The following is a 15,763-nucleotide window of genomic DNA, read 5'->3' as shown; positions in this document are numbered from 1 at the left end:
CTCCATGTCCCATCTCCATGTCCCACCATCTCCGTCCCTCATCTCTTTGTCCCAACATCTCCATGTCCCATCTCCATGTCCCAACATCTCCATGTCCTGTCTCCATATCCCATCTCCATGTCTCATCTCCATATCCCATCTCCATGCCCCATCCCCACCTCCCATCTCCATGTCCCATCTCCATCTTCCATCTCCATGTCCCACCATCCCCACGCCCCATCCCCTCGTCCCATCTCCACCTCCACGTCCCGTCTCCCATCCCGCTGTCCCGTTTCCCGATTCCCGCCGCCCGGGAACTCTGGGAAGAGCTGTTCCGGGGCCGATTCCCGGGATTTCCGCGCAGAAGGAGCCGCGCTCGGAGAAGGAGCGCTGGCAGCACCTGGCCGACCTGGCCGACTTCGCGCTGGCCATGAAGGTGACGCTGATGAACATCAACTACCAGTCCTTCAACAACTTCATGCTGCGCATAGGCAAGTCCGGGAAGGTCGGGAATTCCGGGAATTCCGGGCCGTTCCCGGCGTTATCCGTGCCTGTCCCGGGCAGGGATGAACAAGGGGGCGGTGCTGGCCGGCGTCATCGGGGCGCGCAAGCCCCACTACGACATCTGGGGCAACACGGTCAACGTGGCCAGCAGGATGGAGTCCACCGGAGTCATGGGCAACATCCAGGTGGGGAACGACCTCGGGAACGTCCCGGGTGGGATCGCAGCGGGAATCGTGGGAATTTCCGGGTGGGATCATGGGGGACGTCCAGGTGGGATCATGGGGAACATCTTGGGGTGGGGTCCAGGTGGGATCATGGGAATATCCAGGTGGGATCATGGGGAATGTCCAGGTGGGATCATGACGAACGTCCAGGTGGGATCATGGGGAACATCCAGGTGGGATCATGGGGAACATCAAGATGAGACCACTCCAGGATACTTGGGAATATCCCAGTGGGATCATGGGGAACATCCAGAGGAGACCACTCCAGGAATCTTGGGAATATCCAGGTGGGATCATGGGGAACGTCCAAGTGGGATCATGGGGAACGTCCAGGTGGGATCATGGGGAACGTCCAGAGGAGACCACCCCAGGAATCTTGGGAATATCCAGGTGGGATCATGGGGAACGTCCAGGTGGGATCATGGGGAACTTCCAGATGAGACCACCCCAGGAATCTTGGGAATATCCAGGTGGGATCATGGGGAATGTCCAGGTGGGGACATGCTGGGAATGACCTTGGGAACGTCCCGGGTGGGATCACAGTGGGAATCGTGGGAATATCCAGGTGGGATCATGGGGAACATCCAGGTGGGATCATCCCAGGAATCTTAGGAATATCCAGGTGGGATCACCCCAGGAATCTTGGGAATATCTGAGTGAGATGGGGAACATCCAGGTGAGATCACCCCGGGAATCTTGGGAATATCCAGGTGGGGTCATGGGGAACGTCCAGGTGGGATCATGGGGAACATCCAGCTGAGATCACCTCGGGAATCTTGGGAATATCCAGGTGGGATCATGGGGAACATCCAGGTGGGATCACCTCGGGAATCTTGGGAATATCCAGGTGGGATCATGGGGAATGTCCAGGTGGGGACATGCTGGGAATGACCTCGGGAACGTCCCGGGTGGGATCACAGCGGGAATCGTGGAAATATCCCGGTGGGATCATGGGGAACGTCCAGGTGGGATCACCCCAGGAATCTTAGGAATATCCAGGTGGGGTCACCCCAGGAATCTGAGTGAGATGGGGAATGTCCAGGTGGGATCATGGGGAACATCCAGCTGAGATCACCCCGGGAGTCTTGGGAATATCCAGGTGGGATCATGGGGAACATCCAGGTAGGATCAGACCAGGAATCTTGGGAACGTCCAGGTGGGATCATGGGGAATGTCCAGGTGGGGACATGCTTGGAATGACCTCGGGAACGTCCCGGGTGGGATCGCAGCGGGAATCGTGGGAATATCCAGGTGGGATCATGGGGAACATCCAGGTGAGATCACACCAGGAATCTTGGGAACATCCAAGTGGGATGGGGAACGTCCAGGTGAGATCATTCCAAGAATCTTGGGAACATCCAGGTAGGATGACCCCAGGAATCTTGGGAATATCCAGGTGGGATGGGGAACGTCCAGGTGGGATCATGGGGAACATCCAGAGGAAACCACCCCAGGAATCTTGGGAATATCCAGGAGGGATCATGGGGAATGTCCAGGTGGGATCATGGGGAATGACCAGAGGCGACCACTCCAGGAATTTTGGGAATATCCAGGTGGGATCATGGGGAACATCCAGGTGGGATCAGACCAAGAATCTTGGGAATGTCCAGGTGGGATCATCCCAGGAATCCTGGGAATATCTGAGTGGGATGTGGAATGTCCAGGTGGGATCATGGGGAACATCCAGGTGAGATCACCTCGGGAATCTTGGGAATATCCAGGTGGGATCACCCCAGGAATCTTGGGAGCATCCAGGTGGGATCACAGCAGGAATCTTGGGAACATCCAGGTGGGATCATGGGGAACGTCCAGGTGGGATCAAACCAAGAATCTTGGGAATGTCCAGGTGGGATCACCCCGGGAATCTGGGAATATCTGGGTGGGATCACAGTGGTGATCTTGGGAATATCCAGGTGGGATCACAGCAGGAATCTTGGGAATATCTGGGTGGGATGGGGAACGTCCAGGTGGGATCAGACCAGGAATCTTGGGAACATCCAGGTGGGATGGGGAACATCCAGGTGGGATCACAGCAGGAATTTTGGGAACATCCAGGTGGGATCACCGCAGGAATTTTGGGAACATCCAGGTGGGATCACACCAGGGGTTTCATTGGGAATTCAGGACTCTGGGCAGGGTCTCCCTTCCCTTTTCCATCCCTGAATCCCATAAAAATCCCTCGGGATGGATCCTGAGCATCCTTGATCCCGGAATCCCGGAACGGTTTGGGATGGGATCCATGGGTCTCCAATCCCATCCCATTCCCACCCCACCATCCTGGGATTTCCCAACCTTTCCTCGGACACTCCCAGCGATTCTCTGGGAATTCCCCACCCTCCCAGCAATTTCCCCTCCGTCCTCGGAATTTCCCATCTGGATCCCGTTTCTCCCGAGCTCGCTCTTCCCGCTTTTCCCACCTCCCCGTTTCCCGGGGAACCTTCCCAGATTCCCGCTTTTCCGGCGCAGGTGGTGGAGGAGACGCAGCAGATCCTGAAGGAATACGGATTCCGCTTCGTCCGCCGCGGCGCCGTCTACGTCAAGGGCAAAGGGGAGCTCCTGACCTTTTTCCTGAAGGGCCGCGAAAAACCGGGATCGTTCCTCGGATCCGCTGCCGTCCCCCTGCCCCACCAGGTGCTGGAGAATTCCTGAGGATTCCTCGGGAATACCCAACCGGGACCCGGATCCCGATCCCTCGGCACGGCCCCTTCCCGGAGGTTTTTTGGCGGTTTTTTTTTTGGTTTTTTTTTGGGGGTGGGGGTTTTATTCCGTGGAAAAGAGGGAAAGGCGGATCCGTTTTTTTTTCCCGGGATTTTCCCCGCCGCGGGAATTCCGGACTTGGAGCGGTGGCGGCGGCAATTCCAGGAGATCCAAACTCAGGGATGGTTGGGAAGACTCCGCGTCTCTTCCGCGCGCCGGCGGCGGGAGCGAATCCGGGATTTTCCCGAAAATTCCTCCCGGATTCGAGAGCTCGGGTCCGGCTTGGATTTGGGGAAGGACGGGAGTTGTGTATTCCAGATCCATAAATTTTATCGGAGAACAGATGGGTTTTTATTTGTGCCCCGCGGCCGGGATCGGGATTGGGATCGGGATTGGGACTGGGATTGGGATCAGAATCAGGATTGGGATCGGGATGAAGATTGGGATTGGGATTAGAAACGGGATCGGGATCAGGATTGGAATTCGAATCAGGATTGGGATTAGGATTGGGATCAAAATCAGGATTGGGATCGGGATGAGATTGGGATTGGGATCAGGATCAGGATTGGGATTACAAACAGGATTGGGATCAGGATTGGAATTCGAATCCGGATTGGGATTAGGATTGGGATCAAAATCAGGATTGGGATTGGGATGAAGATTGGGATTGGGATCGAGATTGGGATTGGGATTAGAAACAGGATCGGGATCAGGATTGGAATTTGAATCAGGATTGGCTTTGGGATCAAAATCAGGATTGGGAGCAGGCTCAGGATTGGGATCACAATCAGGATTGGGATCGGGATGAAGTCTGGGATTGGGATTAGAAACAGGATCGGGATCAGGATTGGAATTCAAATCAGGATTGGGATTAGGATCAAAATCAGGATTGGGATTGGGATCAAGATTGGGATTGGGATCGAGATTGGGATTGGGATTAGAAATGGGACCAGGATCAGGATTGGAATTCAAATCAGGATTGGCTTTGGGATCAGGATCAGGATTGGGATCAAGCTCAAGATTGCGATCACAATCAGGATTGGGATCAGGATGAAAACTGGGATTGGGATTAGAAACGGGATTGGGATCACAATTGGAATTTGAATCCGGATTGGGATTAGGATTGGGATCAAAATCAGGATTGGGATTGGGATGAGATTGGGATTGGGATCGAGATTGGGATTGGGATTAGAAACAGGATCGGGATCAGGATTGGAATTCGAATCAGGATTGGGATTGGGATCACAATCAGGATTGGGATTGGGATCGAGATTAGGATTGGGATTAGAAACAGGATCAGGATCAGGATTGGCTTTGGGATCAGGATCAGGATTGGGATCAGGATTGGGATCAGAATTGAGATTGGAATCAGGATTAGGATCCGAATCGAGATGGGGATGAGGATCAGGATCAGGATGGGGATTGGGATCGGAATCGGGATGGGATTGGAATGGGGATTGAGATCAGAAGCTGAAGTGGAAGCAGAATCGGGATTGGGATCGGGATTGGTATTGGAATCAGAATCAGAATCGTGATTGGAATCAGGATTGGGATCAGGATTGGGATGGGGATGAGGATCAGGATCAGAATCGGGATCGGGATGGGAATTGGGATAGGGATCAAAATCAGGATGGGGATCGAGATTGGAAGCAGAAGTGGAATCGGAATCTGGATCAGGATTGGAATCGGGATCAGGATCAGAATCAGGATTGGGATCAGGATTGGGATCAGAATCAGGATCGGAATCAGGATTGGGATCTGAATCAGGCTCAGAATCAGAATTGGGATTGGGATCAGAATCAGGATCAGGATGGGGATTGGGATAGAGATAGGAATCGGGATTGGGATTGAGATTGGAAACGGAATCAGAATCTGGATTGGGATTGGGATCAGAATTGGGATCGGAATCAGGATAGGGATCCGAATCGGGATGTGGGTGAGGATCGGGATCAGGATCGGAATTGGGATTGGGGTCAGAATCAGGATCAGGATGGGGATTGGGATAGAGATAGGAATCGGGATTGGGATTGGGATTGGGATTGGGATTGGAAATGGAATCAGAATCTGGATTGGGATTTGGATCAGAATTGGGATCAGAATTGGGATCGGAATCAGGATAGGGATCTGAATCGGGATGGGGATGAGGATTGGGATCAGGATCGGAATTGGGATTGGGATCAGAATCAGGATCAGGATGGGGATTGGGATAGGAATCGGAATTGGGATTAGAATCAGAATTGGGATAGGAATTGGGAATGGAAATGGAAGCAGGATCAGGATTGGAATCAGGATTGGGATCTGAATCGGGATGGGGATGAGGATCAGGATCAGGATCGGAATCGGGATGGGGATCGAGATTGGAAATGGGATCAGAATCTGGATTGGGATTGGGATCAGGTTTGGGATGAGAACTGGGATCGGAATCAGGACAGGGATCTGAATCGGGATTGGGATCAGAATCAGAATCAGGATAGGGATCAGAATTGGGATTAGAATCAGAAGTGGGATCGGCATCAGGATGGGGATTGGGAGAGGGATTGGGATCGGGATTGGGATTCAGATCGGAAATGGGATCAGAATCTGGATTGGGATTGGGATCAGAATCAGGATAGGGATCCAAATCGGGATGGGGATGAGGATCTGGATTGGGATCAGGATCAGAATTGGGATTGGGATCAGAATCGGGATCAGGATGGGGATTGGGATAGAGATAAAAATCGGGATTAGAATCGGGATTGGGATTGGGATCAGTATTGGGATGGGGATGGGGCTTGGAATCAGGATCAGGATTGGGATGGGGAATGGAATTGGGATGAGGATCAGGATTGGAATCAGGATTGGGATCTGAATCAGGATCAGGATGGGGATTGGGCTAGGGATCGGAATCAGGATTAGAATCGGGATTGGGATCAGGATTAGGATCGGGATCAGAATTGGGAATGGAATTGGGATGAGGATCAGGATTGGAATCAGGATTGGGATCCAAATTGGGATGGGGATGAGGATCGGGACCGGATCTGGATCAGAAGTGGGATTGGGATGGGGATCAGGATGGGGATTGGGATAGGGATCGGAATTGGGATCGGGATTGGGATGGACATCGGAAGCAGAAGCAGAAGCGGAATCAGAATCTGGATCGGGATTGGAATCGGGATCCGGATAAAAATCCCTCCCTTTTCCCATGGAAATCCATTCCCTGCGCCCCGTCCCTGTTTTCCCCGTGGAAAACTTCCCAGTTTCTTCCCAGAATTCCCAAACTGGGAATTCCAACCCATTCCCTCATATCCCAAAATTCTCCCTCCAACCCTTTCCCGACCCAAATTCCCGGTTTTTCCCAACGCTCTCATCCACAATTTTTTTTTTTTTTTTTTTTTATTTCTTCGGGAATTTTCCATCCCCTCCTTTACAATATTTTTACACCGTCCCGCCATTCCGAGAATTCCAAGAATTCCTCAACCGGGATCCGTCCCAATTCCAAGAATTCCCAACCGGGATCCATCCCAATTCCAAGAATTCCTCAACTGGGATCCATCCCGCCAATTCCAAGAACTCCCAACTTGGGAATTCCCACCCAGAATCCCGGGAAATTTTTATTAGGAAGGGTTTAAGCGCTAAGGGGACACTACAGAGGCCGCGAATCCCGTGGGATTTTCCCGGATTTTCCCGGATTTTCCGGGATTTTCCCGGGTTTTTCCCCTCATCACTGCCCATCCTTGGAAAAACTCTTCCCGATGGCGTTCTTGAAGAGCGTCACCAACGGCGTCCGGATCCGCTCCGGACTCATGAAGCCGCCGTAGCGCTTCTCCTTCCGGGAATTCCACGGGAATTCCGGGAATTCTTCCTCCTCCTCCTCCTCCTCTTCCTCTTCCTCGGGCTCTTCCCGCCGGAATTCCAAGCGGGAATTCTCCTCCGATTCCTCCTCGGCACCGTTGGGATAAACCTTGACCGGCCTCCTCTTGCGCCCGACGGGTTTTCCCCAACGGAAGTGCTCCATGGAATACGAGCGCTTCCCGTCCTTTCCCGGCTCTTCGGAACGCCGGGAAAAATCGGGAATTCCGGCGTCTTTCCCGGAAGCCTCGTGCCGTTTGCCGGCGCCGGGATCGGTGCCGTTTTTCCGGCCGAATTGGTTCCATCGGAAGTGGCTCATGACGTAACGGCGCAGGCTCTCCGCGAGGGGCTGGAATTGCCCGTTGCCGGGAAAAAGCGGAGATTCCAAGGAAATCTGAGCCCGGCACGATCCCGAGCACGCCTGCAATGCAATTCCCAAATTTTTTTGGGGGGGGGTGGTTTGAGGATTTTTAGGGATTTCATCCCCCCCCCCCCCCCCAAAAAAAAAATCCGGGAGAAATCCTCAAATCCCTCAATTTTTTGGGGTGTTTCATTCCCAAATCCCTCAATTTTTTTGGGATTTCATTCCCAAATCATGGAATTTTTGGGGATTTTATACCCAAATCTCTCCATTTTTTTTGGATTTCGTTCTCAAATTTCTCCATTTTTTAGGAATTTTGGGATCAGATCCCAAAAAATCCCTGGGAAAATTCCCAAATTTCTGCATTTTTTGGGATTTCATTCCCAAATTTCCCCATTTTTTAGGAATTTTGGGAGCAGATCCCAAAAAAATCTCTGGGAAAATCCCCAAATTTTTTGGATTTCATCTCCAAATACCTCAATTTTTCATGGATTTGATCCCAAATCCCTTCAATTTTTTTGTGATTTCACCCCCAAACCCCTCAATTTTTGGGATTTTTAGGATTTGATCCCCAAATCTCTTCATTGTTTTGGGATTTCATCACCAAATCCCTCAAATTTTTTGGGATTTGACCCCAAGCCCCTCCATTTTTCATTTGATTTGATCCCAAATCCCTCCAATTTTTGGGATTTCATCCCCAAATCCCTCAAATTTCTGGGATTGCATCCCCAATCCCCTCATTTTTTTGGGATTTAACCCCAAACTCCTCAAAATTTTTGGGATTTAATTCCCAAAACCCTCAATTTTTTGGGATTTCATCACCAAATCCCTCAAATTTTTGGGATTTAACCGCTAACCCCTCCATTTTTTGGGATTTGACCCCAAATCCCTTATTTTTTTGGGGATTTCATCCCCAAACCCCTCAAAATTTTTGGGATTTAACCCCAAATCCCTCAAATTTTTAGGATTTCATCCCCAAATCCCTAATTTTTTTGGGATTTAACCCCAAACCCCTCCAATTTTTAGGATTTCATCCCCAAATCCCTCAAATTTCTGGGATTTCATCCCTAAATCCCTCAAATTTTTGGGATTACATCCCCAATCCCCTCAAATTTTTGGGATTTTAACCGCAAACCCCTCCATTTTTGGGGGGATTTGACCCCAAATCCCTTATTTTTTTTTGGGATTTCATCCCCAAATCCCTCATTTTTTTGGGATTTAACCCCAAATCCCTCCAATTTTTGGGATTTCATCCCCAAATCCCTCAAATTTCTGGGATTTCATCCCTAAATCCCTCAAATTTTTGGGATTACATCCCCAATCCCCTCAAATTTTTGGGATTACATCCCCAATCCCCTCAAATTTTTGGGATTTAACTGCAAACCCCTCCATTTTTTGGGATTTGACCCCAAATCCCTTATTTTTTTTGGGATTTAACCCCAAATCCCTCAAATTTTTAGGATTTCATCCCCAAATCCCTCAAGTTTCTGGGATTTCATCCCTAAATCCCTCAAATTTTGGGATTACATCCCCAATCCCCTCAAATTTTTGGGATTACATCCCCAATCCCCTCAAATTTTTGGGATTTTAACCGCAAACCCCTCCATTTTTGGGGGGATTTGACCCCAAATCCCTTATTTTTTTTTGGGATTTAACCCCAAATCCCTCCATTTTTTTTGGGATTTGACCCCAAACCCCTCAAATTTTTGGGATTTAACTGCAAACCCCTCCATTTTTTGGGATTTGACCCCAAATCCCTTATTTTTTGGGGGATTTAACCCCAAATCCCTCCATTTTTTGGGATTTAACCCCAAATCCCTCAAATTTTTAGGATTTCATCCCCAAATCCCTCAAGTTTCTGGGATTTCATCCCTAAATCCCTCAAATTTTTGGGATTACATCCCCAATCCCCTCATTTTTTTTGGATTTAACCCCAAATCCCTCCATTTTTTTTTGGGATTTGCCCCCAAATCCCTTATTTTTTGGGGGATTTAACCCCAAATCCCTCCATTTTTTGGGATTTAACCCTAAATCCCTCAAATTTTTAGGATTTCATCCCCAAATCCCTCAAGTTTCTGGGATTTCATCCCTAAATCCCTCAAATTTTGGGATTACATCCCCAATCCCTTCAAATTTCTGGGATTTCATCCCCAAACCCCTCATTTTTTTTGGGACTTAACCCCAAATCCCTCTTTTTTTTTTGGGATTTAACCCCAAACCCCTCCAATTTTTGGGGATTTCACCCCAAAAATCCCCCGCCCCACCCTCCCCATTTGGGATTTCACCCCCAAATCCCCGCCCGGTACCAGAATTCCGAGCTCCCGGCACTCGGGACGGTCCCAGCAGCGCTCGGAGCCTCCCAGGGAATTCCCGAGGATCAGCCCCAGCAGCGGCAGCAGAATTGCCCAGCCCATCCCGGAACCCTGCGGGAACACGGGATTTGGGGAATTTTGGGAAATTTTTGGGGGGAATTTTGGGGATTTTTGGGAATTTTTTGGGGGATTTTTTTGGGAATTTTGGGGATTTTGTGGGATTTTTGGGGATTTTTTGGGGATTTTTTGGGGATTTTTGGGGATTTTTGGGCATTCCCGAGGATCAGCCCCAGCAGCGGCAGCAGAATTGCCCAGCCCATCCCGGAACCCTGCGGGAAAATGGAATTTTGGGGAATTTTGGGAAATTTTTGGGGTTTTTTTGGGGATTTTGGGAATTTTTTGGGGGATTTTTTTTGAATTTTGGGGATTTTTTGGGAATTTTTTTGGGATTTTTTTGGGGATTTTTGGGATTTTTCGGGAATTTTGGGAATTTTGGGGGATTTTTTGGGAATTTTTGGGGATTTTTGGGATTTTTTGGGGATTTTTGGGGATTTTTTGGGGATTTTTTTGGGGATTTTTTTGGGGATTTTGGGATTTTTTTGGGATTTTTTCTGGGATTTTTTCTGGGATTTTTTCTGGGATTTTTTAGGGATTTTTGGGGATTTTTGGGATTTTTTGGGGATTTTTTGGGCATTCCCGAGGATCAGCCCCAGCAGCGGCAGCAGAATTGCCCAGCCCATCCCGGAACCCTGCGGGAACACGGGATTTGGGGATTTTTGGGGAATTTTGGGTTTTTTGGGGGATTTTGGGGGATTTTTTGGGATTTTTTTGGGGAATTTTGGGAATTTTTATGGATTTTTTGGGGATTTATTGGGGATTTTTTGGGGAATTTTTATGGATTTTTTGGGGATTTTTTTGGGAATTTCGACGGAATTCTTGGGAATGTTTTTGGGATTTTTTTGGGATTTATTGGGGGATTTTTGGGGGATTTTTTTGGGGATTTTGGGAATTTTTTGGGATTTTTAGGGATTTTTGGGGATTTTTTTTTATATTTGGGGATATTTTGGGATTTTTACAGAATTTTTGGGGGTTTTTTGTGATTTTTTTTTTATATTTTTGGTGGATTTTTTGGGGAATTTTTACAGAATTTTTTGAGGTTTTTCTTGGGATTTTTTGGTGGATTTATGAGGGATTTTTTGATGATTTTTTAGGGATTCTTGGGGATTTTTTTGGGAACTTTATTGGGATTTTTGGGGGATTATTTGGGAATTTTTGGGGGATTTTTTGGGAATTTTTTGGGATTTATCACGGACTTTTTGGGGAATTTTTATGGAATTTTTGGTTTTTTTTTTTATATTTTGGGAATTTTTGTGGGATTTTTTTTTGGAATTTTTAGATTTATCAGGGATTTTTTGGGGATATTTTGGGAATTTTTTGGGGATTTTTTTCGGGGATATTTTTGGAATTTTTTGAGGATTTTTTTGATGATTTTTTTTTTTTTTCCCTGCGATTTTTGGAGGATTTTTTTGGGATTTTTAGGATTTTTTTGGTGATTTTTTTGGGATTTTTAAGGTTTTTTTTTTTTTAGTTATTTTTTGGGGAGATTTTAAAATGTTTTTTTGGGGAATTCTTGGGGAATTCCCGAGCCCATCCCGGGAAACGGGGAAACTGAGGAAAAAACCGATTTTGGGGGGATTTTTGGGGTTTTTTTTAAAGGATTTTATGGGAATTTTGGGGTCTTTTTTTGCAAATTTTTTGTGAATTTTTTGGGGTTTTTTTTGGAGATTTTTTTGGGGATTTTTTGTGAATTTTTGGGATTTCTTGGGGATTTTTTGGGGATTTTTCTTGGTTTTTTTAAAGGATTTTTTAGGGATTTTTTTGGGGTTTTTTTTGGGGAAATTTTAAGGAATTTTGGGGGGATTTTTTGGGGGATATTTTGAGGATTTTTGGAGATTTTTTTGGGGATTTTTTAGGGATTTATCGGGGATTTTTTTGGGGAATTTTTATAGAATTTTTGGGTTTTTTTCACGATATTTTGGGGTTTATTTTGTTGATATTTTTGGGATATTTTCGGATTTTTTGGGGATATTTTCGGGATTTATTTGGGGATTTTTAGGGAAATTTTTGGTGGTTTTTTAGGGATATCCAGGGAATTCTTTTGGGAATATTTTGGGATTTATTTTGGGGATTTATTTTGGGATAATTTTGGGATATTTCAGGGATTGATTTGGGGATTTTTAGGGATTTATTTTGGGGATAATTTGGGATTTTTTTGGGATAATTTTTGGGCTATTTTGGGGATTTATTTTGGGATATTTTGGGATTTTTTGGGGATAATTTTGGGATATTTTGGGGATATTTTTGGGAATTTTTTGGGATTTTTTTTCCTCTTTAAGGGATTTTTTCCAAGTTTTTAAAGGGATTTTTTAGGGATTTTTAAAAATAATTTTTAGGGATTGATTTGGGGAATATTTCGGGATATTTTGGGATAATTTTGGGATATTTCAGGGACTGATTTGGGGATTTTTAGGGATTTATTTTGGGATTTTTAAGGATTTATTTTGGGGATATTTTGGGATTTTTTTGGGATAATTTTGGGTTATTTTGGGATATTTTGGGGATTTTTTTCTGATTTTTTGGGGGATTTTTTAAAAATCATTTTTAGGGATTGATTTTGGGATTTTTAGGGATATTTTAGGGGTTTTTAGGGATATTTTGGGGATATTTTGGGGATGTTTTAGGGATTATTTTTGGGGATATTTTGGGATTTTTTGGGGAAAATTTTAGGATTTATTTTGGGATTTTTAGGGAAGTTTTTGAGGATTTTCTGGGATATTTTGGGGATTTATTTTGGGATATTTTCGGGATATTTTCGGGATATTTTGGGGATATTTTAGGGATTTGTTTTGGGGATATTTTGGGATTTTTTTTTTCATAATTTCAGGATATTTTTGCATTTTTTAGTGGGTTTTTTTTTGGGATATTTAGGGATTTTTTTCTAATTTTTTAAGGGATTTTGAGGGATTGATTTTGGGATTTTTAGGGATATTTTGGGATATTTTAGGGATTTATTTGGGGATTTTTAGGGAAATTTTTGGGGGGTTTTTGGGGTATTTTGGGGATATTTTATGGATTTCTTTTGGGGATATTTTGGGATTTTTTGGGGAAAATTTTGGGATATTTTGGGGATTTCTTTTGGGGATTTTTAGGGATATTTTAGGGATATTTTTGGGGGTTTTTAGGGATCTTTTGGGGATATTTTCGGGATTTGTTTTGGGGATATTTTGGGGTTTTTTGGGAAATTTTCAGGATATGTCGGGGATAATTTCTGGATTTTTTGGGATAATTTTGGGATATTTTGGGGGAATTTACGGATTTATTTTGGAATTTTTAGGGAAATTATGGGGGATTTTTTAGGGTATTTTAGGGATGTATTTTGGGGATTTTTTGGGGAATATTTAGGGATATTTTGGGGGTTTTTAGGGATATTTTGGGGATATTTTTGGGATTTATTTTGGGGATATTTTGGGATTTTTTGGGGAAAATTTTGGGATATTTTGGGGATTTCTTTTGGGGATTTTTAGAGATATTTTAGGGATATTTTAGCGGGTTTTAGGGATATTTTAGGGATTTTTAGGGATATTTTTGAGATTTTTTTTCTGATTTTTTTAGGAATTTAAAAAATTACTTTCTAGGGATTGATTTTGGGATTTTTAGGGATATTTTGAGGGTTTTTAGGGATATTTTAGGGGTTTATTTTAGGATGTTTTAGGGATAATTTAGGGGTTTTTAGGGATCTTTGGGAATATTTCAGGGAATTATTTTGGGGATTTATTTTGGGGATATTTAGGGATATTTTAGGGATATTTTAGGGTTTTTTGGGGATATTTTGGGGGTTTTAGGGATATTTTGGGGATAATTTATGGATTTCTTTTGGGGATATTTAGGGTATTTTGTGGGAAAATTTCGGGATATTTTGGGATTTTTTTGGGGATATTTCAGGGATTTATTTGGGGATATTTTAGGGATTTATTTTGGGATTTTTAGGGACATTTTAGGGGTTTTTAGGGATATTTTGGGGATATTTTAGGGATTTTTTGGGGGGATATTTTGGGATTTTTTGGGGAAAATTTCGGGATATTTCAGGGATTTATTTCAGGGATTTATTTTGGGGATATTTTAGGGATATTTCAGGGATATTTTAGGGTTTTTTGGGGATATTTTGGGGATATTTCAGGGATTTATTTTGGGGATATTTAGGGATATTTTAGGGATATTTTAGGGGTTTTCGGGGATATTTTGGGTTTTTTTTTTACCTGTCCCGGGCTCCCGGCGCTGCCCCCGCCGCTCCCGCGCGGCTCCCGCGGCTCCTCCCGCGTTTTATCCGCGGGCGAGGAGGAGGAGCCCGAGGGAAAAAAAAAAAAAAAAACGGGGAAAAAAAAAAAAAAAGGGAAAAAAAAGGACAAAAGAGAGAGAAAAAAAAAAAAAAAAGGGATTAGCGGGGATGGGAGAAATGTTCCGGAGGGGAAATGAGGGGGGAAATGGGAATAAATGGGGATAAAATGGGAATAAAATGGGAATAAATGGGGATAAAATGGGGATAAATGGGGATAAAATAGGGGAATAAATGGGGATAAAATGGGGAGAAAATGGGGGAAAAGGGGAAAATGGGAAAAAATGGGAATAAAATGCGAATAAATGGGGGGGAAAAGGGAGAAATGGGAATAAAATGGGGATAAATGGGGGAAAATGGAGATAAAATGGGAATAAAGGGGAAAAAACAGAGGAAAAGGGGGGGAAATGGGGAAAAACCAGGGGGAAATAGGAAAAAAACAGGGAATAATGAGAGAAAATGGGGGGAAAGGAGGATAAATGGGAAAAATGGGGGGAAATGGGGGGAAATGGGAATAAAATGGGAATAAATTGGAATAAATGGGAATAAATGGGAATAAAATGGGAATAAAATGGGAATAAATGGGAATAAATGGGAATAAAATGGGGATAAATGGGAATGAAATAGGAATAAATGGGGGAAATGGGAATAAAATCGGGAAAATGGGAATAAATGGGGAATAAATGGGGAATAAATGGGAAAAAATGGGAATAAATGGGGAATAAATGGGGAAAAATGGGGATAAAATGGGAATAAATGGGGGAAAAAAATGGGGGGAAAAAAAAGGAAAAAAAGGACAAAAGAGAGAGAAAAAAAAAAAAAAAAGGGATTAGCGGGGATGGGAGAAATGTTCCGGAGGGGAAATGGGGGGGGGAAATGGGAATAAATGGGAATAAAATGGGGATAAATGGGAATAAAATGGGAATAAATGGGAATTAATGGGAATAAATGGGAATAAAATGGGGATAAATGGGAATAAAATGGGAATAAAATGGGAATAAATGAGAATAAAATGGGAATAAATGGGGATAAATGGGAATAGAGGGGGAAAATGGGGGAAAATGGGAATAAATGGGAATAAATGGGGAAATGGGAATAAAATGGGAATAAATGGGGATAAATGGGGAAATGGGAATAAAATGGGAATAAATGGGGATAAATGGGGGAAAATGGGGAGAAAATGGGGGAAAAAGGGGAAAATGGGAATAAAATGGGAATAAAATGGGGATAAATGGGGGAAAAGGGAATAAATGGGAATAAAATGGGGATGAATGGGAATAAATGGGGGAATAAATGAGAATAAAATGGGAATAAATGGGGATAAATGGGGAGAAAATGGGGAGAAAATGGGAATAAAATGGGGATAAATGAGAATAAAATTGGAATAAATGGGGATAAATGGTAATAAATGGGAAGAAATGGGGATAAATGGGAATAAAATGGGAATAAAATGGTAATAAATGGG

The 15,763-nt window shown here is 44.6% G+C and overlaps 2 protein-coding genes across 2 annotated transcripts in view; one reads left to right on the top strand and one right to left on the bottom strand.

Annotated features, from left to right (window-relative positions):
* ADCY3 (adenylate cyclase 3) overlaps positions 1-3,746 on the top strand; it is a 47,870-nt gene extending 44,124 nt beyond the window's left edge. Inside the window, exons 18-20 of the mRNA XM_053938086.1 lie at positions 344-470; positions 544-668; positions 3,174-3,746. Of these exons, the coding sequence (XP_053794061.1) occupies positions 344-470; positions 544-668; positions 3,174-3,356 (435 nt within the window). The 3' untranslated portion in view covers positions 3,357-3,746. The remainder of the gene's footprint in view (positions 1-343; positions 471-543; positions 669-3,173) is intronic.
* A 3,031-nt stretch (positions 3,747-6,777) lies between these two features.
* On the bottom strand, positions 6,778-10,019 carry POMC (proopiomelanocortin). The gene is made up of 2 exons (XM_053938165.1): positions 9,900-10,019; positions 6,778-7,653 (listed from the first exon to the last, which is right to left on the bottom strand). Exons 1-2 carry the CDS (start codon positions 10,005-10,007, stop codon positions 7,105-7,107), a joined length of 657 nt encoding a protein of 218 aa, XP_053794140.1. The 5' UTR covers positions 10,008-10,019; the 3' UTR covers positions 6,778-7,104.
* Between the last annotated feature and the right edge of the window lie 5,744 nt (positions 10,020-15,763).

Source organism: Vidua chalybeata, chromosome 3 (assembly GCF_026979565.1).
Source record: "Vidua chalybeata isolate OUT-0048 chromosome 3, bVidCha1 merged haplotype, whole genome shotgun sequence".
NCBI lineage: Eukaryota > Metazoa > Chordata > Aves > Passeriformes > Viduidae > Vidua > Vidua chalybeata.
Note: the sequence above shows the minus strand (reverse complement) of the source record. Positions and strands in the feature narration are given on the sequence as shown.

Excerpts from the sequence above, each read along its gene's own strand:
- POMC (XM_053938165.1), bottom strand. The coding sequence starts at position 10,007 with ATGGGCTGGGCAATTCTGCTGCCGCTGCTGGGGCTGATCCTCGGGAAT. Across the intron at positions 7,654-9,899 it reads GCCGGGAGCTCGGAATTCTG|GCGTGCTCGGGATCGTGCCG; the intron begins GTACCGGGCGGG and ends ATTGCATTGCAG.